Source organism: Sciurus carolinensis, chromosome 8 (assembly GCF_902686445.1).
Source record: "Sciurus carolinensis chromosome 8, mSciCar1.2, whole genome shotgun sequence".
NCBI classification, from domain to species: Eukaryota; Metazoa; Chordata; class Mammalia; order Rodentia; family Sciuridae; genus Sciurus; species Sciurus carolinensis.
The window spans coordinates 72,773,897-72,797,744 of record NC_062220.1 but is presented as its reverse complement, the minus strand read 5'-3'; the positions used below and the strand labels follow the sequence as shown (position 1 = coordinate 72,797,744).

At 39.1% G+C, this 23,848-nt stretch overlaps 2 protein-coding genes across 2 annotated transcripts in view; one reads left to right on the top strand and one right to left on the bottom strand.

Moving 5' to 3' along the window:
* The window catches only part of Znf277 (zinc finger protein 277), a 138,550-nt gene extending 132,160 nt beyond the window's left edge, over positions 1-6,390 (bottom strand). Inside the window, exon 1 of the mRNA XM_047560824.1 lies at positions 6,273-6,390. Coding sequence (XP_047416780.1) covers positions 6,273-6,363 — 91 coding nt within the window. The 5' untranslated portion in view covers positions 6,364-6,390. The remainder of the gene's footprint in view (positions 1-6,272) is intronic.
* Positions 6,391-6,634: 244 nt separating this feature from the next.
* Dock4 (dedicator of cytokinesis 4) overlaps positions 6,635-23,848 on the top strand; it is a 445,877-nt gene continuing 428,663 nt past the window's right edge. The window contains 1 exon segment of the mRNA XM_047560480.1: positions 6,635-7,008. Within this exon segment, the coding sequence (XP_047416436.1) occupies positions 6,972-7,008 (37 nt within the window). The 5' untranslated portion in view covers positions 6,635-6,971.

Here is a 23,848-nt window from a genome sequence, read left to right as displayed (position 1 = left end):
GGAAATCTGATATTGAAGTGGAAAAGGTAAATCAAAATCATCATTTGTATCACCTCTGACACACATGCCAAAGATGTGCATATACTTGTAACTGAAGTAACAGTCACAATTTATTAAAGACCAAGCTACTATAGCTATGATGTCACTTAGTCATTTCAGCATCCCAGCACACAGATATGATATTATCCTTATTATAGAAGAGAAATTAAGGTTCAGGGGTTAGCTGACTTGTGACTGGTAACTAGGATTTCATCTTAAATTGGCCTAACTTTGCATTTTTTTCACTGTATCATACTGTCTTGCTATAGTAACATCAGCTTTAGAACACATTTATGTTTAAGAAAGACTATTTCAAAATCCATTGAATTGAATTTAGCTACTATTGCAAATCATTATACTAGTACATAATATAAAATTCTCTTTCACTTAGTATGTGACCTTGTACAAGTCACTCAGTTTTCTCATTTATAAATAAAAAGAGGATAATAATACCTCAAGGTTGGTGTGAGGATGAAATGAGACTTGTAAAACCATTTGAAACAGTACCTGGCACAGTTAGTACTCAACAGATGTTGGCTAATCAGCAGCATCATTATAATAAGATCCCTTTTTATAATAGCTCCTCTCTTAATATCCTATATGAGCTGAGTCCTGTTCATTTATTACAGGAAAGTCAAAAAATGTTTTGTAGAAGTTTCATCTCAACTCTTATACCAAACAACACATACAAGACTAGGTTTCTGCATTTCTTTTTCTTCCAATACATCCTCTGGTCTATCAACTGCAAGGCCATCCCAGTATACAAGATTACCCTCTTGAGGACCCAGTATCAGTGAATGTGTGGGGGTGGAGGTGGGTACAAAGCGGGCAACACTATGTAGGGGTGAGTAATGATAAAGAAGATAATACAAAGGGCTTTTAGAACACATAGTTGGAATACCAGTACACAGCACTGAAAGATATTCTGACAGCCCCCAAATTCCAGCAGAGCATTGGCAGCATAAGCAGTTATCACCAATGCATTCCTAAGTTTCCCCTGGGTTACACAATTTAGACTGTTCCTTAAGTGAACAGAGCATCAGAGAGCAGGCAATTTTATAGTTCAGTGGGGCATATCTTTGTGAAGAAAGCAACAAACATTTAATGAGGTCCAGCTTTATAACAGCAAATATGCTGAACTTTAACAAATATATAACTCAATAAAATAATTATAATAATTCTTCAAGGTAGAATATGTAGTATGCAATACATACTATATATATTTTCATTAATGTGGTAGCACATACAGTAAATGTATGTTAAGCAGCTATTAAATATCAGAATTGAAATTTTTATAGATTTTCCAAAATAGGGTCTAGTCTGGTTTTCACTGTCATGCCAAATATATGAGACTGGATAATGCTGATCAATGGAAATAGGATGAGATCCTGTGGAAAACTAGGTAACAGCTATACAAATGATAGAAGACAGATTTCAAGGTTTATGTGGTAAGTCATTTGTTTATGGGTTCCAGGTTATAAGTCCAGCCCTAAAGAATCCTTTAAAAATTTAATCATTATCTAAACAACATTAAAACTTTACTTTTAAAAAAGAATGAAAAACTATACCCAAATGCCAACTATGATTAGTTCTGACAGAATATCTCTTTCTGATGATAATTTGTGTTTCTAGTTGGTATGCATACAATTCACAAGCATAAAGCATCAACTCAGTTTTTTATTCTATTTTATTTCCTCTGCTTAAAATAGCTGTCATCCTAAATACTTTGAATAAATTTCAAACAGATTCTAAATACTAAACTGTTATGGAATGTTTACTACATGCAGCTATGATAAACACTGGATGTATAAAAGCAAAATAAGACAATCTTGTCTTTAAGAAGTTCACAGTCCAGTGCAATAGACAAAGGTATCAACAAATAATTATTCTGATATGGTAAGTAGATAATAGAAACATGGGAAAGGAAGCAGGGTGACTGAAGGTGAAGCTAGAAAAGTAGATGAAATGTCAAATGGAGAATTTGGAGTTAGTTATAAATGCTGCAGTTAATGATGATTTCAAGACTCATGAACATACTTGTTTTAGAATATAGAGTAAGGGAGATAAAATTAAGACTTAGATCAACAGGAGAGTTTTTCAACTGTCCAGGCTAGAATACTATTCTGATCAAAGATTTATTCAATATTGACAATGTTCCAAGAACAGGATCAGGCAGACTAAAATAAGACAAGGTTTTGGATCTCAAGAGCACAATCTGAGAGGTGGGGGACACAGATAGGTAATTTAGCTATAATGGTAAGGGTTAGACACAGAATAGTGACTGTAGAAATGAAGAGAAGATTCAAGATATATTTCAAGTACAGAAAAATAAGACTTGATAACTAATGGAATTCAGAACCCGAGGGCAAGGTAGGAATCTAGGGTGCTTCCTAGCTTTCTAGCTTAGATTTGACTCTACCTGCTACCCTCTTCCACTTCTTCCAGAGACATTATAAATGAGATATTAAAGTCTCCAAAGGACAAACATTATAAATCCAAACATTACCATAACCATCATTTACAAGGCATGCATTTGGAGGGAGAAAAAAATTTTTGTCAGAATACTACAATATGGAGGTACAGGTTAACAATTTCTGAAGAAATCATTCAGTCACAAAATCCTAAAATTATAGTCAATACTAAACCATAGATATAGTCTTACTAACTTCTTACTAGAAACAGTAAGAAGAACAAATGTCAGCAATGTATGCCCAAGTGTGAGAGACGATTTATCTATTTATTATGTTGTTTTTTGTTTTCTGTTGCTAGGGATTGAACCCAGGGCCTTGTACATGTTAGGCAAACACTCCATCCAAGCTAAGTCCCCAGCACCACTTTATTATCTGTTCTTAATTTTTGGGAACAATATGAAATCCTATTCTGTTCAAATGCATGGAAAGCAGTGTTGTACAAGACTTGGTGTGGGATCCTATCAATAAAGGGCCCTTCCTGGAGACAGATGGAGCTGCAGGAAGCCAGGCAACACAGTAGTCTCAGTGAAGGTACTGACTGTATCTGCCTGCACATCACTCTTGTGGCTCATTCTAGCAGAAATTTTGTAAAACTGCAAGGATTTCTATTAAAAGATTCCTAGGTCCCTATGTCCCAGGATACTAAACACAAAGATTGAGATTTTAATTAGAGCTAGAGGGAAACCTCTTGAAGGAGGCAGTTTTCAAGAAATTAAAAAGGTATATGATTTTACAGAGAAGCACATATTTGATAACCTATTTTGGCTGCCTAACAAAAATTATGAATATGTTTCTAATATGATTATTTCCACCTAAAATTTGTATCACACTTTCCTGGCTTTGAAAATAATTTTGATAAAGTCATAGAATGACACATACTTATTAAAGAAAACTTTATCTTATAAGAATGACATACAACCAATAAGCTCTTCTGTTGACTGCTACATGTCAATGAGAAGGCTGGGCAGTTCTGAACCATGGTAAGGGATTCTCTTTTTTAAAATTTTATTATTTATTTTTTATTTTTTACAGACTGCATTTTGATTCATTGTACACAAATGAGGTACATCATTTTGTTTTTATGTTGTAAATGACGTAGGTTCATACCAATCGTATAATCATACATGTACATAGGGTAATGATGGAATTGCAAATTGGTGCAGCCACTCTGGAAAGCAGTGTAGAGAATCCTCAGAAAACTTGGAATAGACCCACCATTTGACCCGTTATCCCACTCCTAAGTGTATACCCAAAGGACTTAAAATTAGCATACTACAGTAACACAGCCACATCAATGTTTATAGCAGCTTAATTCACAATAACTAGATTGTGGAACCAACCTTGATGTCCTTTAGCAGATGAATGGATAAAGAAACTGGTATATATACACAATGGAATATTATTCAGTCATAAAGAATAGTAATATTATGGCATTTGCAGATAAATGGATGGAATTGGAGAATATCATGCTAAGTGAAATAAGCCAATCCCAAAAAACCAAAGGCCAAATGTTTTCCCTGATAAGTGGATGATGGTAAGGAATTCTTTTATGTTATAGACACTGCAAATTCACTGCTACTCAATACGTCTGATGAGAATAAACTGAAACCTAAAATTAAGGTTATTTAATTCAATCTAATAATCATTTAAATATTGTTCATAGATTAATGATTTTCTCAGAGTTGGTAAAGATTTGGGGAGAAAGATACTTGTATATTACTGGTGAGAATATTATGCTGAATATCTTTTAGGAGGGAAATCTGATATCTATCAAAATTTTAAAAAATTCATAAAAATCTATAGACTCAGCAATTCCTCAAGAAATAAATATCTACTAGGCATGGACCTATGTCTATAAAGATATCACTGCAACACAATTGAAAAAGTAAAGTCACCTATATGTTTGTTAATATGGGAATGTATGGAACATCCATATTATGGAATCTGAGTGCAGTCCTTAAAAAATGAAACAACAAATATACTGATATGGAAGAATTTTTATAATAGATAACAAGAGAAAGAAGAAAGTTGTGGATCTTTGAGTTTACTAAAATTATCCCATTTTACTTAAAAATATCAAAACCATACAAAGGTGTGTCATACAAGAATATGTAAAAAAAAAAATCTGTGCACCAAACTGTTACTGCTTATAACTTTGGGAATGAAACTGTATGGTGGAGGAATTTTACATTTTTCTTTATACACCTCTGAATGAACTGAAATGTTTAAAATGAAACACACATTTTTATTAAAATTACAAATATATATACATATATATATATATATATTTTTTTTTTTTGGTACCAGGGATTGAACGTGGGGTGCTTAACCACTGAGCCATATCCTCAGTCCTTCTTCTATTTTGAGACAGGGTCTAGCGAGGTTGTTGGTGTTGAACTTACCATCCCTGTCTCAGTCTCCCTAGTTGCTGGGATTACAGGCTTATGCCCCTGGGCTTGGTAACATTCATAATTTTAAGATAATTAATGATTTTTAAGAATTGTATGATTTTGGAAGGCATATCCATAAGCTAAATTCAGAGATCTAATCTGATTAAAGATTCCTTCTTTAATTCTTAAACTGGCAGCCTTCTGGAACTTTGAAGAATATGGACGACCTTAGTAGTTTTGTTACTAGTGGATAAGAGCTGAGCATACAACCAACCCAATGATAAATTACTTAGGGAATGGGGGTAACTATATTTAATTCACAAGCCTACCAGTAATTTCTTCTGTAGAGTACTGAAATTATTTCAAAGTTCCACTGATGGGAGATGGAAAGAAACTGCACTTAATCTCTGTGCTGTTGAGATAAAAACTTTGGACTAAATGTCAATGTAGCTGTGAAGGCAAAAAACAAAAGCCTCAAACAAAGCCTGAGGAAAAAAAAAAAAAAAAGCCTCAACAAAGACTGAGAACCAAATTTAAATCCCAAATCATATCCATTAGAGAAAGAGGATCTGTTGCACTAAATTACATACAAAGGCAAAAAGTGGGGTGGGGCAGGGAAAGACTAAAATGAGTCCCATACATAATCTGCCTGCAGCTTTCAAAGTTTGATTTATGATCACTATCTATAGGTCAGAGGACAACATATAAGTTAGGTAGAGACAAAGTAGATGTGATGGTTTTCATATCTCCTTTAAATCTGAAGTCCCAAGTGCAAATGCTCCCTTTTTTTGCTCTTTCTCCAAGAACCCACGTCGTGAGATATCCTGGGTTCCACATTGAATACCGGAGAATGCACAGAGCAGTCAACAGGCCACGGGATGGCTGTGTGAGACGCACTTTCCCTTTAGAGATCAGTTGGCAACTAATGTGTAGTGGAGAGCAGCGACCAGTCAGCAACTGGAAACCCTCCCCAAACCAAATAAAACACAACTCCGAGGCCAAACCCAATAGTGCTGGCAAGGAAAAAGAGCTGCTAATCCCAGAATTATAAACACACGCGCGAATCCGTGCTGGTCCACACCCACCCACTGGAAAGTGCAATGCTGGGCGCTCCAAACCGGAAGACAAATGCCCACAGCGCTACCCAAATTGCGAGGAATATCACTTCATCCCATTTTCTATGTCCTCCCGGGGTAGATCCTGCCAAGTAGCTGCCTTCGACCCCAGCTCATCCCAACAGGTCCTGCCAGTGGTCTCCCCGCTCTCAGGTGGCCTCAGCTGAAGGGCTCCCAGGGTCTGATCGGCAGTAAGCTGCAGTCGGGTGATGGAGAGAGGAAAACGAATCACCTGCACCTGAGGGCACCGTACTTACCTTCACGGTCCACATCTCCGACTCCACTGCGGTTCGCATCATCTTGTTCCTTCAGTCTGGCAACAGACCCCTGGGTCTTGGGGGCAGCCATTTCTCTGCTCAGCAAAAAAGGGAGGGCCCGCGGGCGGAGCGGGACAGGGGCGGTCCGGTACCAATAGAAACGTGACTAGAGGTGAACGCCTCATCCACGCGGCGTTTCCTCCACGCCTACGCCGCGCCGTCACGACCTGGACCAATAGGACGTGGCGAGCGAACTCTAATCCCCGCCCCTAGCCACTATTACCACGCCCCCATCCATGATGGAGAGGCCGAGAACTACAATTCCCAGCGTGCTGTAAGAGCCCTGGGAAGAGAGCGCTGGAAGAGGCACTGACGGGCGGGGGTGCGCCCGAGAGTGCCCCGGCGTGTTCGCTTAGTTCAGTGAATCAGAACAATGACTGCGCCGCCGGGTCCCCGGGAGCGCGTCGGAAGACTGTGAGCAGCCGCTGCCGGGAGAGCGGCGGGCGGCGCAGCCTCGGTGGCGCGGTGTCAACGCCAGGCTCGGGAGCCGCCAGCACAGACCCTGCCCAGCGCCCGCAGCCCGCGCGGGGCTGCCGGGCTCCAGCGCTGCAGCCGCTACACGAGAGCTGTGCATTGTTGTGAGCTGGTTGAGGGGCGCGGGGATTACAAAGCCTGAAAACCCCGGAGCCCCCTTTAGCCATGTGGATACCTACGGAGCACGAGAAATACGGCGTGGGTGAGTCTCTGCGGGGCGAACTTTTATTTGGCTCTGGCCGGAGCTGGTGCGCATTTCTCGTCCTTGCCCTCGCGCCCCTCTAGCTCCGCCGGGCTGGAAATGCCTAATCCTGGCATCGCGCAGTGGGTTCGGGGTTTTGCGGAGCGAGCTCCGGACAGAGTGGGTGCGCGCCGGGGTTTCGCTCCCCACCGCTCTCTTGGCGTGCCCTGAACCGGTCCCGGAGCGCCGGGACGGCTGGGGAAGCGCGCGGCCCGCCCGCCCCGGGCTCTGCCTGCAGAGTTTGGAGTGGCTACTGGGCGCGTTGTGTGTCAAGTTGGAAGAGGAGGCCAACAGGGTTCTTCTCCTTCCATATCCTTCTTGCCCAAAGCAGCTGGGCGACGGCAATGGGCCTCAGCGATTTCCCAGGGCGGTGAGGGAGACGACAGTCCCGCGGCGAAAACGCCCCCAAAACAGTAGGGAGGTGCAGAAGTCCCTCTGGATGGGGTTAGCATTCCCTGAGTGCGGAATGTGGCACCGTCCTCTAAAGAGCCCCTCAGACAGACCGAGCCCGGTCTGAGCCTCCTTCCTCCCTCGGTTCCCGGGTGTTTTGGGGTGTGTGTTGGGCGGCGGGGGAATGGTAAATTTCAACATCTGCGCCGTTTGGCTGTTTGGTTTTTGGAGGGGAACCGATATTTCGGCACTGTATTTACTTCTGACGATCTTCCCGACTCAATACGAGCTCAGCGGGGGTGGCCGTGGAGGATGACTGTAGAGTGATAAGGGGGAGGAGGGTCAGAACGCCTGGATCTTCAGGCTGGGAGACAGGTTTTAGGAAAGGACTGCTGACACTGGTGTTCAGAGAAAAAGGAACAGGATAGCGCTCGCTTTTCTGTGCAAAGGTGAACAACAAAGGACATTAATGTTGACTGATGAATACAGGAGTCTCCCTTCCTTTCCCTCCTCCCTTTTCAGGCGGATTACAGTTCCCGTTTTTGTTGTTTGATATCAGCTGGGTCGCCCCTTGACAGTTACTCCTTTTAGGGTTGAGACTATTATGCCAGGCTCCCTGGCAAGCCTGAAGCGGCCAAATGCAATTATAACCTCCCAGAAGCTCTAACACAGAGAGAACATTATGGATTTTACTAACAATCTTTTATTTCCTATAATGCCCCGTTCTGTCCACTGGCGTACTTATTTTTATTGGGGACAGTGATTTAGATATGTGAGATATCTGGTTATGTTTGAAATTCATTTTCCTGCAGTTAAAAAAAATCTAGAAAGCCTTTGCAGGGACTCATAGTTAAATGGATTTCTTTTCCCCTGCCCCTTTTACCTGGGGATAGGACTTTGTGGAGTCCACTGAAAGGACTGTATGATTAAACGAGTCGTTCCCATATTTTACAGTAGGTTTCTTTCAGAATTGTGACCAGTTAGCAAGACAATTGTTTTTCCTGGACCCACCTTTGAAACGGGTTTCCAGCTTTCACCCTCTTCAAAGTATACAGGGAGCCTTTGCCTAGCTCTCTACTGGGGAAAAGTAGATGTTGGTGGTGGTTTTCTTTCTCCTTACTCTCCTCTTTCGGGGGGCTGGATTAACCCTTGCTAGGGAGGAGACATTGCCTTTGGTGAACTGGTGATGAACCAGAGGGTATCACCTCATAACAGACCTCAACACAGTGCAGGAAACACAGACCCATCCAGGCAATACTATCCTGCTTGGAGCTGATCCCAGATGTTGCTTTCTTCCAAGTGTTAAATTATACAGATTATGGGCAGGATTTATTTTCTTGATTTCTTTATGTGCCAGGTCACAGCTGGGGTGCTGGTATCGATTAGTTCATCTCTCGCCTTTCTGTACCTGCTGTGGGCAGAGGCTTAAAAATCACTCTGGGATTTCTTGGAATGGCATACAGATATTATCAGTAAACTGTTTTGGGCTGTGACAGACTACTTAGTGTTGGTTGTGATTTGATTGCGGAGTAGGGGGAGATAGAAGGGTGTGAGCATATTTGGAAAAGGGAGGTTCAGTGAGGGTTGAGTGAGATGAGAGGCAAGCGCAAAGAGTGTTCTTTTACCCAAAATTATTGCTGTCGTTCTTCTTTATGCAATATCACATATACAGGAATGTTAATCATCTTTTAATATTACATTCTGAGCATTTGGCTTGTGGAATGCTGAGCTGTTTTTTAGAATCCATCTGTTAGGTGTGTGTGTGTGGTGAAAATTTTGCTAGGATACTTATGATGTGTGGACTTTATTTCTCACCATGGAGAGCACTATTTGTAGCTACTTATACTGCAAGCTATTTTTTTTTTTTAAACCTTGGTTGCTGTGTGCATTTCTCTCATTAAGTTCTTATAAGTAGTAAAGAAAATATATTTTATGGGTACAGATGTTTGGCTGATATCAGGTATAGTAGTAATTTAATTTTTCATTCTTTGAAATAAGTCAGTCTTAGTAACTTAGACTAGCTGAAGTAAATCTGTGTAAACTATAGTTTTGCAATGTCTATAATTTTTTATTGCATTTCAAGCAACATACTATAAATAATAAAATTAATTTTATTGTAAGATTTATCAGAAGTTTTCAAATCTGATACATGGCTAAATGTATCATTCATGTAAATGATGAATGATCTTCAAACAGTGTATGGTCAGTCATAGTCCTGAGTTTTATGATTCTAGGGAAAGGCATCGTGATAAAACTGCAGTCCTGAAGGATGGGGAACCTTCTCTTTTAAAACACTTACTAGCAAAGGTTGGAGATGTAGCTTAGTGGTAGAGCACTTGCCTAGCATTTGTGAGATCTTGGGTTCATCCCCAACACTGGGGCAAAAAAAAAAAAAAAAAAGCCTATTAGTAAGCACAGTGGTAGGCATATTATGTTAGGTGACTCTAATTAGCTTCTGGTCCTATCTGGATTCCATTGTCAGCTGTGTGACCTTAGATAAGTCTCTTAATCTTTCTGAGTCCTAGCCTTTAGGTTAATACTACCTAAGGTTCTTTCCAGTTCTAATTCTGTGGAGTTCTTCCAACCAGATGTGTCTGTTGGTTAGAAAAACATGTCCATTGTGTAGAAATTGCTACAAGTGAGACACTTTTATTGTGACATGTCCCACATGGTTTTAAACTAAGATCAGAGATACAGTAAAAGCTACCTGGCAAGCTTCCGGAACCAAGGTGATGGTTGTTCACTTTCTCAATCTGTTCGATTCTCTGTCTCCAGTAGGAGCTCCATGGGCAGTGACTAAAGCATTTTTGATCTCCCACTCACACATTTCCTCACGATCACTATCTGCCTCTTGCATGTCCTCATCTGTCAAGCTCCCACCTCCCTTAATGTAGTAAGAATTCTTCGCAGAGAAGATTAGAACCACTGCAGATATGTTTGTGTTCATTTTTTGCACACATTTGCAGGTGAGCCAGTGAGTCTTCCTGAGCTGCAGCCTACACCCTCTCAAACCTAGCCAGATGTTTTACATGTGTGAGCCTGGTTATGCTTGGCAGGAGAATGTAGGCTAGAAAACAAAATCAGCAATAAATTCATGAGTCTTATAAGAAACAAAATTAAGAACAACAAATCTGAAGGTCATGAGAGTCATTTTAAAAATCAAGTATTAGAATCCTATTATCACTGAGTCCTCACAAATATTCCTGTCCTGTATTTCTCTGGAAGTGTGTGTGTGTTTTAAACTTATCTGTAGGAATCACATTCCTTTAAAAAAACTCTTCTGTTTTAGGGAAAGGAGGTAGGTCCCTCCTTTTTTCTATGCAGGATCTTTAGAATCTCCCTTCAGAAGGTTGCTTTAATGGTTGCTTGTGTGGGAGGGTTGGAAGGGCATGCACCTTCACTCTTAGCTTTTTCAGTTTTTTAGCTAATGATTCCTTAAACTGTTTCCTATTTGCGGTACCATGTTGTAGCTAGATTATACAGGAACTAAATAATGGTATGCTGCTTGGGATTGTTTGTGATATTTAGAGCCTGACACAGAATTCTGAACTTTAAGTGGAAAGAAAAGAGGAATGATTTATGCCTCCAAGTAAAGTATCATTGAAGGGCTGTGCAGATAGGGTGGCAGCTGATGTTCTTGGTTCACCCTCCTGTGGGAATAGCCTATAAAAATGTTTCCCTCTTTTGGTCATTCTCCTAAGTGATGATTCTTTCACAAGGTCACCATGGTAACATAAAGTTGATGCCGGTCCTCTCTGGTCTTTTATTCCTCCAGAAACTGTTATGGTAGGTGCCAAAAAAGAGATGATAAAATTTTAATAAGTTTAGGGTTATCTGTGTTTAGCTGTTCTCATTACTAAGAGAATATAACACTTTCAGAATTATCTTTGATATAGTATGTCTAAGTTTCTAGCACAGTGACCTTTATGCTATGATACATGTGTCAGAGAAACATTAAACTCTAAGGAAATTCAACCAAAATACTGGTAAGTATAATACTAATGTGTTTCATAGTGGAAAAAGTGTGAAAATTTTTTTTTCAAGTCTACCCTCTGAAACAGAAGGACAACTTCCTTTTATGAGATGAGGAAACAATTTCATAGAGTTTAAGTGACTTATTCTAGACCAGTAGTTTTTAATCTTGTTTGATTATCATCTCTCTCTCTCTCTATCATCTCTCTCTCTCTCTCTCTCTCTCTCTCTCTCTCTCTCTCTCTCTCTTTTGGGGGGGGTACTGGGGATTGAATTTAGGGCGCTTGACCACTGAGCCACATCCCCAGCCCTATTTTTATATTTTATTTACAGACAGGATCTCACTGAGTTGCTTAATGCCTTACCTTGCTGAGGCTGGCTTTGAACTCAAGATCCTTCTGCCTCAACCTCCCAAGCCACTGGGATTACAGGCATCATTATCATCTCTAAAAGGAATACATTTAATTTCCTGACCTAGCATATGCACAAACACCATCTGACACCACCCCACACATAACAACTAAAACCATATTTGCCCATATCCTGTGTGATCTCTTATTTTTTATTAAAAACGATGTTGATCATGAACTCACTCAATGACATTAATCCATCCTGATCCAGTGTTTGAAAAACACTGCTCTAAATACTACATGTGTGAAACTAGAAGGATTGAAGTCAGACTTGTTAGATTTCTGTTAAGTTCCTTTCATGATGTTGGCACAGAGTTTGATGTGTAGTTTTTTTCTTCTGCTGCTTTTAACAGCCACTTATTTGTATTTATTTTGACTTAGAATTATACTTTTTTCTTCAATGTAGTTCAGTCTTTTTTATATAATATTTCTCATTAGAGGTGGAACAAATATTCAAAGCCATTATATGTAGTGTGTAAGTTGTCTCTCTTAAGTTCATGTGTGTTTTCCTACTAAGTTCTTTTGCCAATCATTGAAAACAACTGCATAATGACCAATCTTGGTCTGTTCTATATCATTGCCTTTGTCAACACTTGGATAACTGTAAGAGAATAATTCATGTAAAGAATCAATGGAGTCATATAGCCACTTGTAGGATCACCACCCACCATTCTTTGTACTTTTTTTATTTTGCTGAGCATTTTTAAAGTAACAAGGTGGCCTGTATAACTTGTTTTTCTTAAAAAACTGAACTGGTAAGCTTATTTGGGTAGAGGATGGTAAGACAGAAGAATAAAGCAGTACAGCTCTCCAAGCCCATTTCCATTTAAGCGATTTAAACTTAAGAAACAACTGTTGTCCTCTCTGGCATTTAAAAAAATGTGGCCAAGATGTCATTGGATATCTACTATTTAAATAAAAATCACACAAAAAAGTTTTAATAATTTCTGTTGACTTGGTTGCAATAAAACTGATATGCAGTATACTGCTGATTATATGGGAAACAAACATGATCCTTTTTGCAAAGTATATAATTTTTATATTATAAATAACAAAAATATATAAAATATATTTATATGTAATATATAAAATAGCATTTATGGAGCACTTACTGCATGCCAAGCACAGTTGTAAGAGCTTGTCTTATACTGTCTTAGTCATTTTGACATGCCATGAGGTAGATTAAATTACCACTCATAATTCACAGGAAACTGAATCATGGAAGGGTTAAGTAATCTATCTAAGGTCACACAAAGAGAATTGGAACCCATGAAGTCTTGCACAGACCCCACTCTCTTAGCTACTATGCTGCATTGCCTGATATGATAGTCATTACAGAAGTTTTAACTGATAATCCCTCTCCTCAATGTTTACATGGAAAAAACCAGTAGGAGCCAAACACCGTATGCACAGAGTTGTCCCTTGCCATGTTGTCTATGAAACATGGCCATGCAGTCATTTAGTGGATTTGGGTTATGACCGGGTTGTCAGAGTATTATACAACCATGCAGTAGGATATTTTATAAATAACACTATTTCTGTAATATATTCCAGGTACCTAGTGTCAAGTGAGAAAAGAAATCAAAATAAAGACAGACTGGGATTGAAACTATAGAAAATATGTATCATATTGATAGTATATGGTCAATGAACAATTGAGAATAATTCTTTCATTATAACATTATTAGTAAATTCTCATTTAAAATATTTCTTCTGTTTGGAAATCTGAGCAGTATTAAACTTTAAACATACAGTTTGTTGCTTATGAAGAAGAGGAGTGGCATAAAAATGAGAAAAGAGTTATTGCAGTATGAGGTGAGGGATGTTAAGTTCCTAAACCAGGGTAGCAATCCTTGATAGAGTGAAATGTGGGTGAATTTGAGAGAGAGATTTAAGAAATGAAAATAGTAGAGCTTGGTTCTTGGTTATGAGGAATTGGAGAAAAGAAGTTTAGGATGTTGTTCTCATTGACTCAGGAGACTATCACAAAAAATATCATAGACTGTAATTTACAGTAACTTTTTTTTCTTTTTCTTTTCAGTACTCGGTATTGAACCCAGGGCCTTGCACATGCTAGGCAAGTGCTGTACTGCTGAATGACATCCCCAGCCCTTAGACTGGGTAATTTAAACAACAGAAATTTATTTCTCACAGTGCCAAAAGCCCAGGAAGTCCAAGATCAAGGTGCAGGCTGACTCACTTCCTGCTTTGCAGATGGACACCTTCTTGTATCCTCATATGGAGGAAGGAGGTTAGGCAGGAGGGGAAGTGAACGCTCTCCTGTCTCTTTTTATAAGTGCACTAATCTAATCACGAAGGCTCCATGCTCATGACCTAATTGCCTCCCAAAAGCTCCATCACCAGTTACCATCACATTGAGGATTAGGGTTTCAATATGTGAATTTTGGGGTACACAAACACATAGTTTCTTGCTTGGGTGCCTAGGTGAATATATGCTATTCATTCAACAAATGAAATGTTTTGTCTGGGCAGGACAGGTTATGGGGTGAGATTAAGAGTTTTGTTTGACCCCACTGAGTTTGAGACACCTGAAAACTTAGAGGTGGCAACATCTGATAGGAAGTGGATCTGAATCTGGAGCAAAGAAGAAAAGCTCTGGGCTGAAGAGCATAATTAATCATTTGGTTTGTGTGTGATGACTAAAACAATGAGAGACTTTATTAGTTGTTTTGACTTTTGATTATGTAGTTTGTCCATTCCAAGTTTTAAAATGACAGACTCCAAATTTCCAAAGAGCAGTCATCACCAAGTCTTATATTAATAAGGGCACAGAGAACTCTAAACTGAGAAATATTAGCTGTCTGTGTAGAGTTGGTATTAAACTAAATTTTATGCTGTTTTCTTGTGTCCCACTAGTGCATTGCCTGACTGAGGTGTTAGTTATTTCTATTTCTATGACAGTTTTCTCCCAAGTAAATATTTCATGCCAGATCATGCACATTTGTGAGATTTCCCCAAAAGGATGTTGAAAAACAGAATGCACAATAATAATTTAATACACAAGATTTATGCATCCCCCAAATAATATATAAGTACATACACACATGCACAAATGGAGAAAATGCTTAAGTATCTAAAGCAGTAGATTTGTTTGTGTGTGTATATATATATATTTTTGGGGAGGTTGTAAATGTGTAATATATTTTAGGAACCACATGGTCAAATTTAGAATTCTTAAAAATTATACTGTTGCAACTATGAAAAACATGTGATTTGAAGTAAGGAATTCCAGCTTGCAGTGATTTTTGGACTTCCATTCCATAATGTAACCTCTCATAACTGCACACTGAAATACCAATAAATGCAGAGTAAGAGGCAAATGTTAATATTATTAAAAATTAAGGGCTGGGGATATAACTCAGTTGGTAGAGTGCTTGCTTTGCATGCACAGGGCCCTGGGTTCAATCCCCAGCACCACCACCAAAAAAAAAAAAAAAAAAAAAAAAAAAAATTAAGTCTGGGGCTGAGGATGTAGCTCAGTGATTGAGTGCTTGCTTAGCATGCATGATGCCCTGGGTTCTATCCCCAGCATCACACAAAAAGTAAAATAAAATAATAAATAAGTAAATAAAAATTAAATTTGATACAAAGCCTATTGCCAAAATTTGGGAGGTATTTTCCCATGGCAGATAAAACTGTATTAAAAATATCAACTGGTGCTATACCATGGTGACTGTATTTAATAGTAGCATATCTTGTATTTGGATTTGCTAAGAGAGTAAATTTAAAGCGTTCTCACTACAGGGGAGAAAGGTAACTTTGTGAAGTGTTAGATGTGTTAGTTAGTTTGCTTGTAATTATTTCAAAATGTATATATATATATATATATATATATATAAACATCATCTTGTGCACCTTAAATATATACAATTTTTATTTGTTAAATGTACCTCTATAAAGTTGTGAGAAAAAGGGAAAGAAAACCAATTGGTGGCTTCTCTCAGCTTTCCCTTATGAAGCAGAGTGGCTTCAATGACTGGGAATATTGCAGGAAGACCCATTGCCCTCACCCACAGTTCAGAGGTTGGGTCAATACATTCAACTTGTATTGACAGAGTGTCCTTTACTGCCTGAGGCATCCTTGGTCCTTTTCTTTGCATCCCATCTTTAGTTTTATTAAGATGACCATTTCCAGAAACAACTGGGACAGGAAGGTAGGTGCTAAGCAGATAGAAAGGAGTCTGCAGAGGGTGACCCTTCATTTTGATAAGTGTACTGTGGTCTTTGTAAGAAAAATGATCATATAGGTGCCCTTGAGTGTTACAGTAACAAAGCTTACTGGATATATGTGTGCCAAAACTATGATACATGGTATATGTTAACTAGGAATTTTGACTTGGAGCTGTGTGCACCTGCCAGACTTTGAATGAAGCCCTGAAAGTGGGATCAAGCCCACACCTTTATTTTTAACCGAGTCCTTTGCACTACAGAGATCTGGTTCCAGCCCTAGATTGCATTAGTGATCACATTTACATCCCTAAGAAGAAAGGAAAGCAACTTAACCTGGAAAGAGGTATCTGTCATGTAGCAATGAACTGAAACATGGGTTTAGCTTTTTATTAGCTAGTGAGGCAGAGAAAGCCAGCTTGACATTTCTACGGGAGGCTTTTGGAAACTACTAAGACGTGCATTTGATCTCCGCCTGGACTCAGAACTCCTGTGAGCATGCCTCAGAGAGAAGGTAGTTGATGAGAACCCTCTGGATATGAAGTTTGAAAGTCTTCCTAGGTGAATTTGCTAACTGCCTCTTCCCAGAAATGAAACACTTTTTTAAACTCAGCAATTTATTGTCTAGTTTTATTAAATTCTTAATTGGACATTAACCTAAAAATGTTTAAGCAGAAGTGTAGACATTTGGTTCATATCCTTTGTTTCTCCAAAATGGATTGGCAACCACAGGTAGACAGGTTTGTGCACAAGGGGGTGCATATATGTGAAGCAACTAAAGATAGTTCCGCCTGAGGTCCTGGACACAACATTATTCTCTGTCCTGGGGAGAGCAGAGGGCCTACTCTCTTTTCCTGAGGCAGCCAACATTGGTTGGGAAATTGGTGAAGCCTCCTTAATAATAGGCTCTGAGTTTAGCCTGGCTCTTGAAGAGGAAAACCCAAAACCTGAATGAGCAGTTCTATAAAGAATGAGAAGAGGAGAAATCTCTGAAGTTTTTTCCAGAAGTCTGCTTGAAAAACAGACTATATTTGTATTCAAAATTTCCTTTAATATTCCCTTCAGTAGTTTATAGAAATCGATTAAAAACACGAAATATTTCTGTTCTGGGCCCCAAGTTAAAAGAGGAAACACACACACACACACACACACACACATTATATTAAAATTAACAAATGAGAAAATACTTATGAGAAGTGAAGAGATGGGGCACAAATTAAATGTTGCCATGTTGTTAAAACTGATGGTTACAATTGAGGAGTTTTTTTAACTTTCTACTTTTTAATAATTTCCAAAATTAACATAAATTTCTATAATAATGGAAAAATGATATAAACTCTTTTATAAGTCCAGCACTATTTCCTATATAGGGTTTTCTTGTAGGATTAGAAGTTAAACAGTTGAAAGTTGAATCTGGACAGCACTTGTCTTACACATCCAGGAAGAACTCTGTTCCAGAGTTTTAAAGTGGCTTTTCTTGCTATGCCAGTTTGCTTACTTATGATGTCGCCGACCTGTTCATTCCCTGGTAGCCACTGTGAAGCTGTGCTTTCAGATGGCCTTGGGGCATAAGTCTTTGAAAAAGAACCCTAATCTGTCTTTGAAAAATAGCTTCAAATGAATTTACCTAAGATAAAAATGCTGTTCTCTCCATGAAGTATTTGCTTAGAAGACTGATGTTAGTGTCCTGCTCATTTTGCATTTCTTTATAAACGCTGTCCTGTGGGACTATGGGCACTGAGATAATTTATTCAAGAGAAACCTTTCAACATAGAGACTCGACAACTTGAAGAATTTTTATTTAACATTTATGAGGAATGATTTATTATTCATGGGTATTATAGATTGCATGTATTTCCCACAAATTTATATACATATATCCAAGTGTGGCTGTGGAGAAAGGAAGTAATTGAGGTCATAAGGGTGGGACCCCGATCAGATAGGATTAGTGTCCTTATAAGAAGAGACTCTAGAGAACTCACTTGCTCTTCATGTGCATTACCCAGGAAAGATCATGTGAGCACACAGTGAGAAGGTTGTGGTATGCAACTCAGGGTCAGAGCCCTCACCAAGAACCACTGTTACTGGACCTTGCTCGGGACTTCCATCCTCCAGAACTGTGAGGGAATAAATTTCTGTTATTGAAGCCACTCAGCACGTGGTATTTTGTTATGACATAGCCTGCTGACTAATAATCTAGGGTAGCACAATTTTAGACATTGTACTAAGAAGAACAAAGAAAACAGAAGCAGAATCCTTGATCTTAGTGTAATCTGTATAATCAGTATAGTCACTTTCCATGGTCTGAGATTAATTTCTCTGGCTTGTCCCTAGAAGCACAGATTTACCTGAGACACTCTTTGAAGATGGTCATCTCCTAATAATTCTAGGCTTACTCTTATTTTAGTACTGGCTTTTTTGCAAAGTTTCCCACGTTGTCTTGAGTTATCAGGTCACTTTGGGTGCCTCCAAAGCAATCAACAGAAGTCGAGTCTTCAAATGCTTCATTTCTGTCTGCCACAATTATTTACAAAAACCTGGATGACAGGTTTAACTATCTAGGTTGCATTTAAATCAGGTAGATGAGGTTTTATTGTGTGGAACTATAGTTGGAGACATCACTTCAGGTGTATTGTGTTTGAAAAACCTGACCGTTGAATGCCAACTCCCTGAGGAGAATAAAGCAGTATTTGAGGGAAATTTTCTTTTCTATTTTCTGTTATCCTTAAGTGTATGTTTTCTGAGAGTAGTTAATATATCGTTCTAAGTGTTCACTTTTTGCATTTGTTTCTCCCTTAGTGACAAATATGCAGGCAATTTTTATGATGTTAGTGGAAAAACTCTTTTTGAATGTTTATTTATGGGATATGCCTCCTGTGTATAAGGCATCATCTAGTGTGATGGGCATCCAAAAAGGTGCAGGACGAGATCCCTGGACAAGTGGAGGAGCTCTAGAATGTTTTGTAGTTTTATCTCCTTCATTTGTACAACATCTCTTCAAGGTAGGTGTTATCATTATTTTATTAAAGTAGTACATACTTGCATCACAGGGAAATCAGTGTGAAGATTAAGACAGATAGTTCCCTCTGTGACTTTAAAATGAAGATAAGGACTTGGGATGGTGATATTATTCACATTTATGCTGGAGGAAACAGCCCTGAGAAGGGAGTGTCTCATATCCTGGAGAACTCAGAACTTGTACAAAGGAAATTTCATTTTAAGATACTCCCCACAGGCCTGAGTCACCAGCTGCTGTGATTGTCTAGTATCAACACCTGAGTGGAACTGGCATGTGAATAGTTGGAAAATCTTTTTCCTCTTCCTTCTGGGTAATTTCTGCCTTCTCCCTCCACCTCATTCTAGTCACCTGACCCATGCTAAATATCTTGGACAATGGTTTGTCATTTATTGTGATTTCCTTCTAAGACTGGGCAGTGGAAGAAAGAGGGATTCAGTATTGATGATTCTTCTTTAAGAGATTTTTTTCTGAGCTATAAGTAAAACCTACAGTATATTTTAAGTGACCGAAAATGTTCCAGTGGGCAGTAGAGGAGAAACTAACTTAAGATGAATGCTTACCAGGAGCTAGGCCTGTTGCTTGGTGCCACATATATACTCTTAAGCCCTCCAGCAAGGGGATCCAGCTAGGAAAGGCTGAGAGTTAGATACACACATGAGGCAGAAGCTGGGGGCCCACTCATGGCACCACACTCCTTCATACACCTAAGGTCTAGGGCCAGAATCTGGAGGAATAGACCTTGGGGCTCTGTGGGCAGTGTTGAGGAAATTGCCAACCATACTTTACTTTTTGTATAAGATGCTCATATTAATACCACTGTTATTTGATATAAGTCCTACTGTGTCTTTTTGCTCTAGCTTTGGTCTCTTTTTAGTCATGGCCCAATTCACTGTACTCTTTTTTTTGTGTGTGTGTGTGTGTGTATGTGGTGCTGGGGATTGAACCCAGGGCCTTGTGCTTGCAAGACAAGCACTCTACCAACTGAGCTATCTCCCCAGCCCTCTCTGTACTCTTTGTAGCAGTTGGAACAGGCTGGAGAGGCCACTAAGGGGATCAGGAGATGGAGGTGGTGAGGCGGGTGAGGTGTATAGGAAAATGAGAGAGCCAAGGACCAGACACTGCTGAGCGACCCAAAGGGAATAAAAGTGTGAATCCACATGTGAGGATGAACCTAGCCAAACCTGAACAGGAACATAGAGGAACCCTAAAGTGAAGAGCAAGTCTGCAGTGACACAAATGACTGGCAGGAGGAGAGCTGGAAGGAGGGAGGACCAGCACTGTTTGGAGGAACTGGAAACCCTGAGCTCTGACCTTGTAGTTCTGATGTTTTAAGCTCTTGCTCCACATGGACCTGGGATTCTCACTGTGCCCCATGCAGCTAAAGGGAAGCCTTGTCCTGCATGGTCTAGGACCTTGTGTGCTCCTTGGTGTGCTGGAGAGGTATCACTTTTGTTTCAATTACTGCTGTGATTTGTCTTCTTCCTGCAGTCTCTTCTGTCTCGTATGTGCTTTTGCATGTAAACCACAAGTGACTTTGAAGAAAACAAATTTGTTAAAGTGGTTCACCTGGAGAGGAAAGCAAGCAAGCCTTTAGTGTTTCCTCCGCAGTCAGGATCCAAAGTCCAGAGGCATTTCATGGCACACAAACCCCTTTCTGAACTGGCATCTGTCCGTAGTCCTGTCCTGTGTTGATCAGTTCTTCCTCTTAATCCCTGTCCTCTCCTCAGAGGTGCCACACTGCTTCAGGATCACAGGCCTGCCTTTGCATTTGCTGGAATTCTGCTTGGTATGACCATTCCCTTTTGCCCGTCTTTACCTGGAAAACCTAACTGCAGTGTCCCTCCAAGATTTTCTGTTCCTGGTCCCTTGGTATAAATGAAAGCTTCTCTCCTTAGCTCCACATCTGTGCCCTGCAGCTGTGTCTCTCAGGGCCCTTACTTTGCTATTTTGAAGCTGTCTACCTTTACTGCATGCTAGTGAAGCCCTTGAGGCTAGAGATGCTGGGTTATTCAGCTTTGATCTCCCCAGAGGGTAACACAGGCTTAGTAAGTGTTGAATCAATAAATGAAGGGTTTCTTAGAGGAGGGAGAAAACTCTAGTCTGTCATACTTATTTGTTAAGATTATATACCAGCTTGTCCAGAATATATAAACCAGGGTTTGTTGAAATAGACGATGATCAACTGAGCAGGGCAGGGTATGTCCCCACATTCCAAAGTGTTAACCAGACGAAGACAGATATTTGTCAGAGAAGTGATAAAATTTGTTAAAAGTGCATGAGAGTAGCTACATAAAATCTGAAACATGTATCATTGTTTTCTTCATTCTATGACCATATAAAATTGCCATAAAAAAATCCAGATAGAGAATAAAAACAAAAAGGCTACAAGTGCAGTTTCATGCAGAAATTTACTGGTAACCACTGAGCTTAATGAAGACAGGAGTGGAATTCCTTTTTTTAAAACTTCTCTATCTTCTGCTCCTTGCATAATATTTGCTACAGATGTTATAGTTTATAATACTTTTATAATAAAGATATAATTTTTTTGAGTCAGTGTGTATAGGTCTATATTTTTAGTAGAATATTTATAAGTGAAGTCTCACCAACAGCACTTGACTGCTGGACTCCACTTAAATGTTAGGAGATGCTGAGGCACATCTGCTTGTTGTTATGCTCTGGTCACCATCTAATTGTCACTTGTAGACTGTCTTCTGGGTAACACTAAATCTTAGGTATTTTTAGTGCTTCCTGCAAGTTTGGGGTGCTTTTCCAACCTCTTTAAGTGATTCAATTTTGCAACAAAAACTTCCTACCTTTTTTTTTTTTTTTTTAAGGATAAGAGTATCCTGCAATTGCAAGGCAAATTGTTATCAAAAATTGGAAACAATACTTCTACCAAATATGCAGTTAGCCATTGGTGACAAACAGCATTTTCACTCTACTGTGTAAGCAAAACAAAACATAGAAATATATAGCATGCTGAAGAAAAGACTATAGTTGTTATTTATAGCTTCCTATTTTTCATTTCTGTGTTTATGAAAACAACCTTATTCATTCAAGTATTTTATTAGAAATGATCTATCATGCCATGTGTATGGTAGTGGAAGGTGCGCTCTGCACCTGATGGCTGAATTTGGGGATGTCTTAGCTGGGAAGAAGGCATACCTTCTTTCTGATTTATATAGTGTGACTTGGAGTTACAGGACCCTCATCATTGTTCTCAGTGACTCATTACTGAGTAAATATAAAATTGAAAGTATAAAATACATTTATTAGGATAAAATACTACTTTTGTGGGTTTTATATTTTGAAGTTATATATAAGAGTTTATTAAAAGATGCAAAAAGTCAGTTTGAGAACCCCTGACTTGGCAGAATGCCTTCAAATGAAACTGAAGTAAAATCTTAAATTCTGTTTTTGGAAGCTTTGAGGTTACTGACTTGTCCTGTTGATGAACTGACATCTTTCTCTTTTAAGTGGTGGTGGAGAAATCTTCTGTTTTAGAGGTATGAATTGCCATGGAATGATTGCATTTTCCAGAACAAATGTTCATGTGGCACATTGATTTAATAAAGCTGTTCATGTCTGAAAAATAGTTTTTTTTTTTTTTTTTTTTGATGCCATCATTCTGTAAAGTGCCCATTTGAAAAGGTTAAAAGGAGTTTATCTAATGAAAGTAAGAGACTAGGGTTCTAATTTTGGTTCTTTCATAATAACTGTATGAACTCAGGCAAAGCATTTATCTTCTTAGGGCCTCAGCCTTAAAATGAAAGCTGGATGAGGCAATTTCCAAGTTTCCTTCAAATTCTAAAATTCATTGTAAGTTAGAGGTTTCCTTGGGCACTCTGACCAGATGTCAGTGGAATGTCTGGAATATTTTATATCTTAAAAGTTTTGATTTGTGTTCAAGTAACGGAGTTGAATTTACGAGGTATTCACTGTTTGTGCTGGTCTCTTCTACCAGCTTACTACATTTGCAGCTTTATGTGTTATCTCGAAGCTCTTGGATAGTTCTCCATATGTTTGATTCTGTGAATTTTGGTATTTGATAAATGCCACATCAAACCCTCTCTTTCTATAGTCTTTCTGTCCCTGGTAAGGCATTGCCGGTATCATTAACTTACACAAACGATTTAACCAAACCCTGTACTCTACTTTGGGGTTGCATTGTGTGAATTCAAAGAAAACATTGGTTAGTGGGGTCAGATTTGGAAATAACCTATTTTTCTGAAAGGCTTCTTTTTATTTTTGGGGTAGAAAAAAAGCACAGGGATGGAAATATATTACACTTGGCTGTCAGAGGGAAAGGAATCATTTTAGATTTCATTTTACATCCAAATTATAGCTCTCACTGACCATACCAAGCAAAATTGGTCAGATTCCACTGACTGGTTGCCTTTACTCCTTTAATTGGAAAAAATTAGGACTATTAATCATTGTGACACAAAGCAAAATGTCATCATGGCATGACATTCTTATTTTCTACCTGAGAAATTGTGGCTTCTGAGAGCAAAGCCAAACTCTCTGTTCCCCACTTTGCCTTGCCATTTGCTTTCTGGCTTCAGTTCTCTGCAATAGATCAAACAAGGGCTTACAAAAAGTGGGGTGTGTGGTGGGGGGACAGAAGCAGAGGAATAAAGCATTCCTTCGATTTCTTCCACAGAAACCTCTGTGAAAAAGAGACGAGGTAGAAGAAAGACCTTGTAAGCCAAGACAATGTGGCAATTGCACAAAGACACTTAAAAATTATTTGCATGTAGATAATTGCTGGAGATAGTCTTTTTAGGTATGTGACTGTCAAAATGACTGAACTCTGATTTTC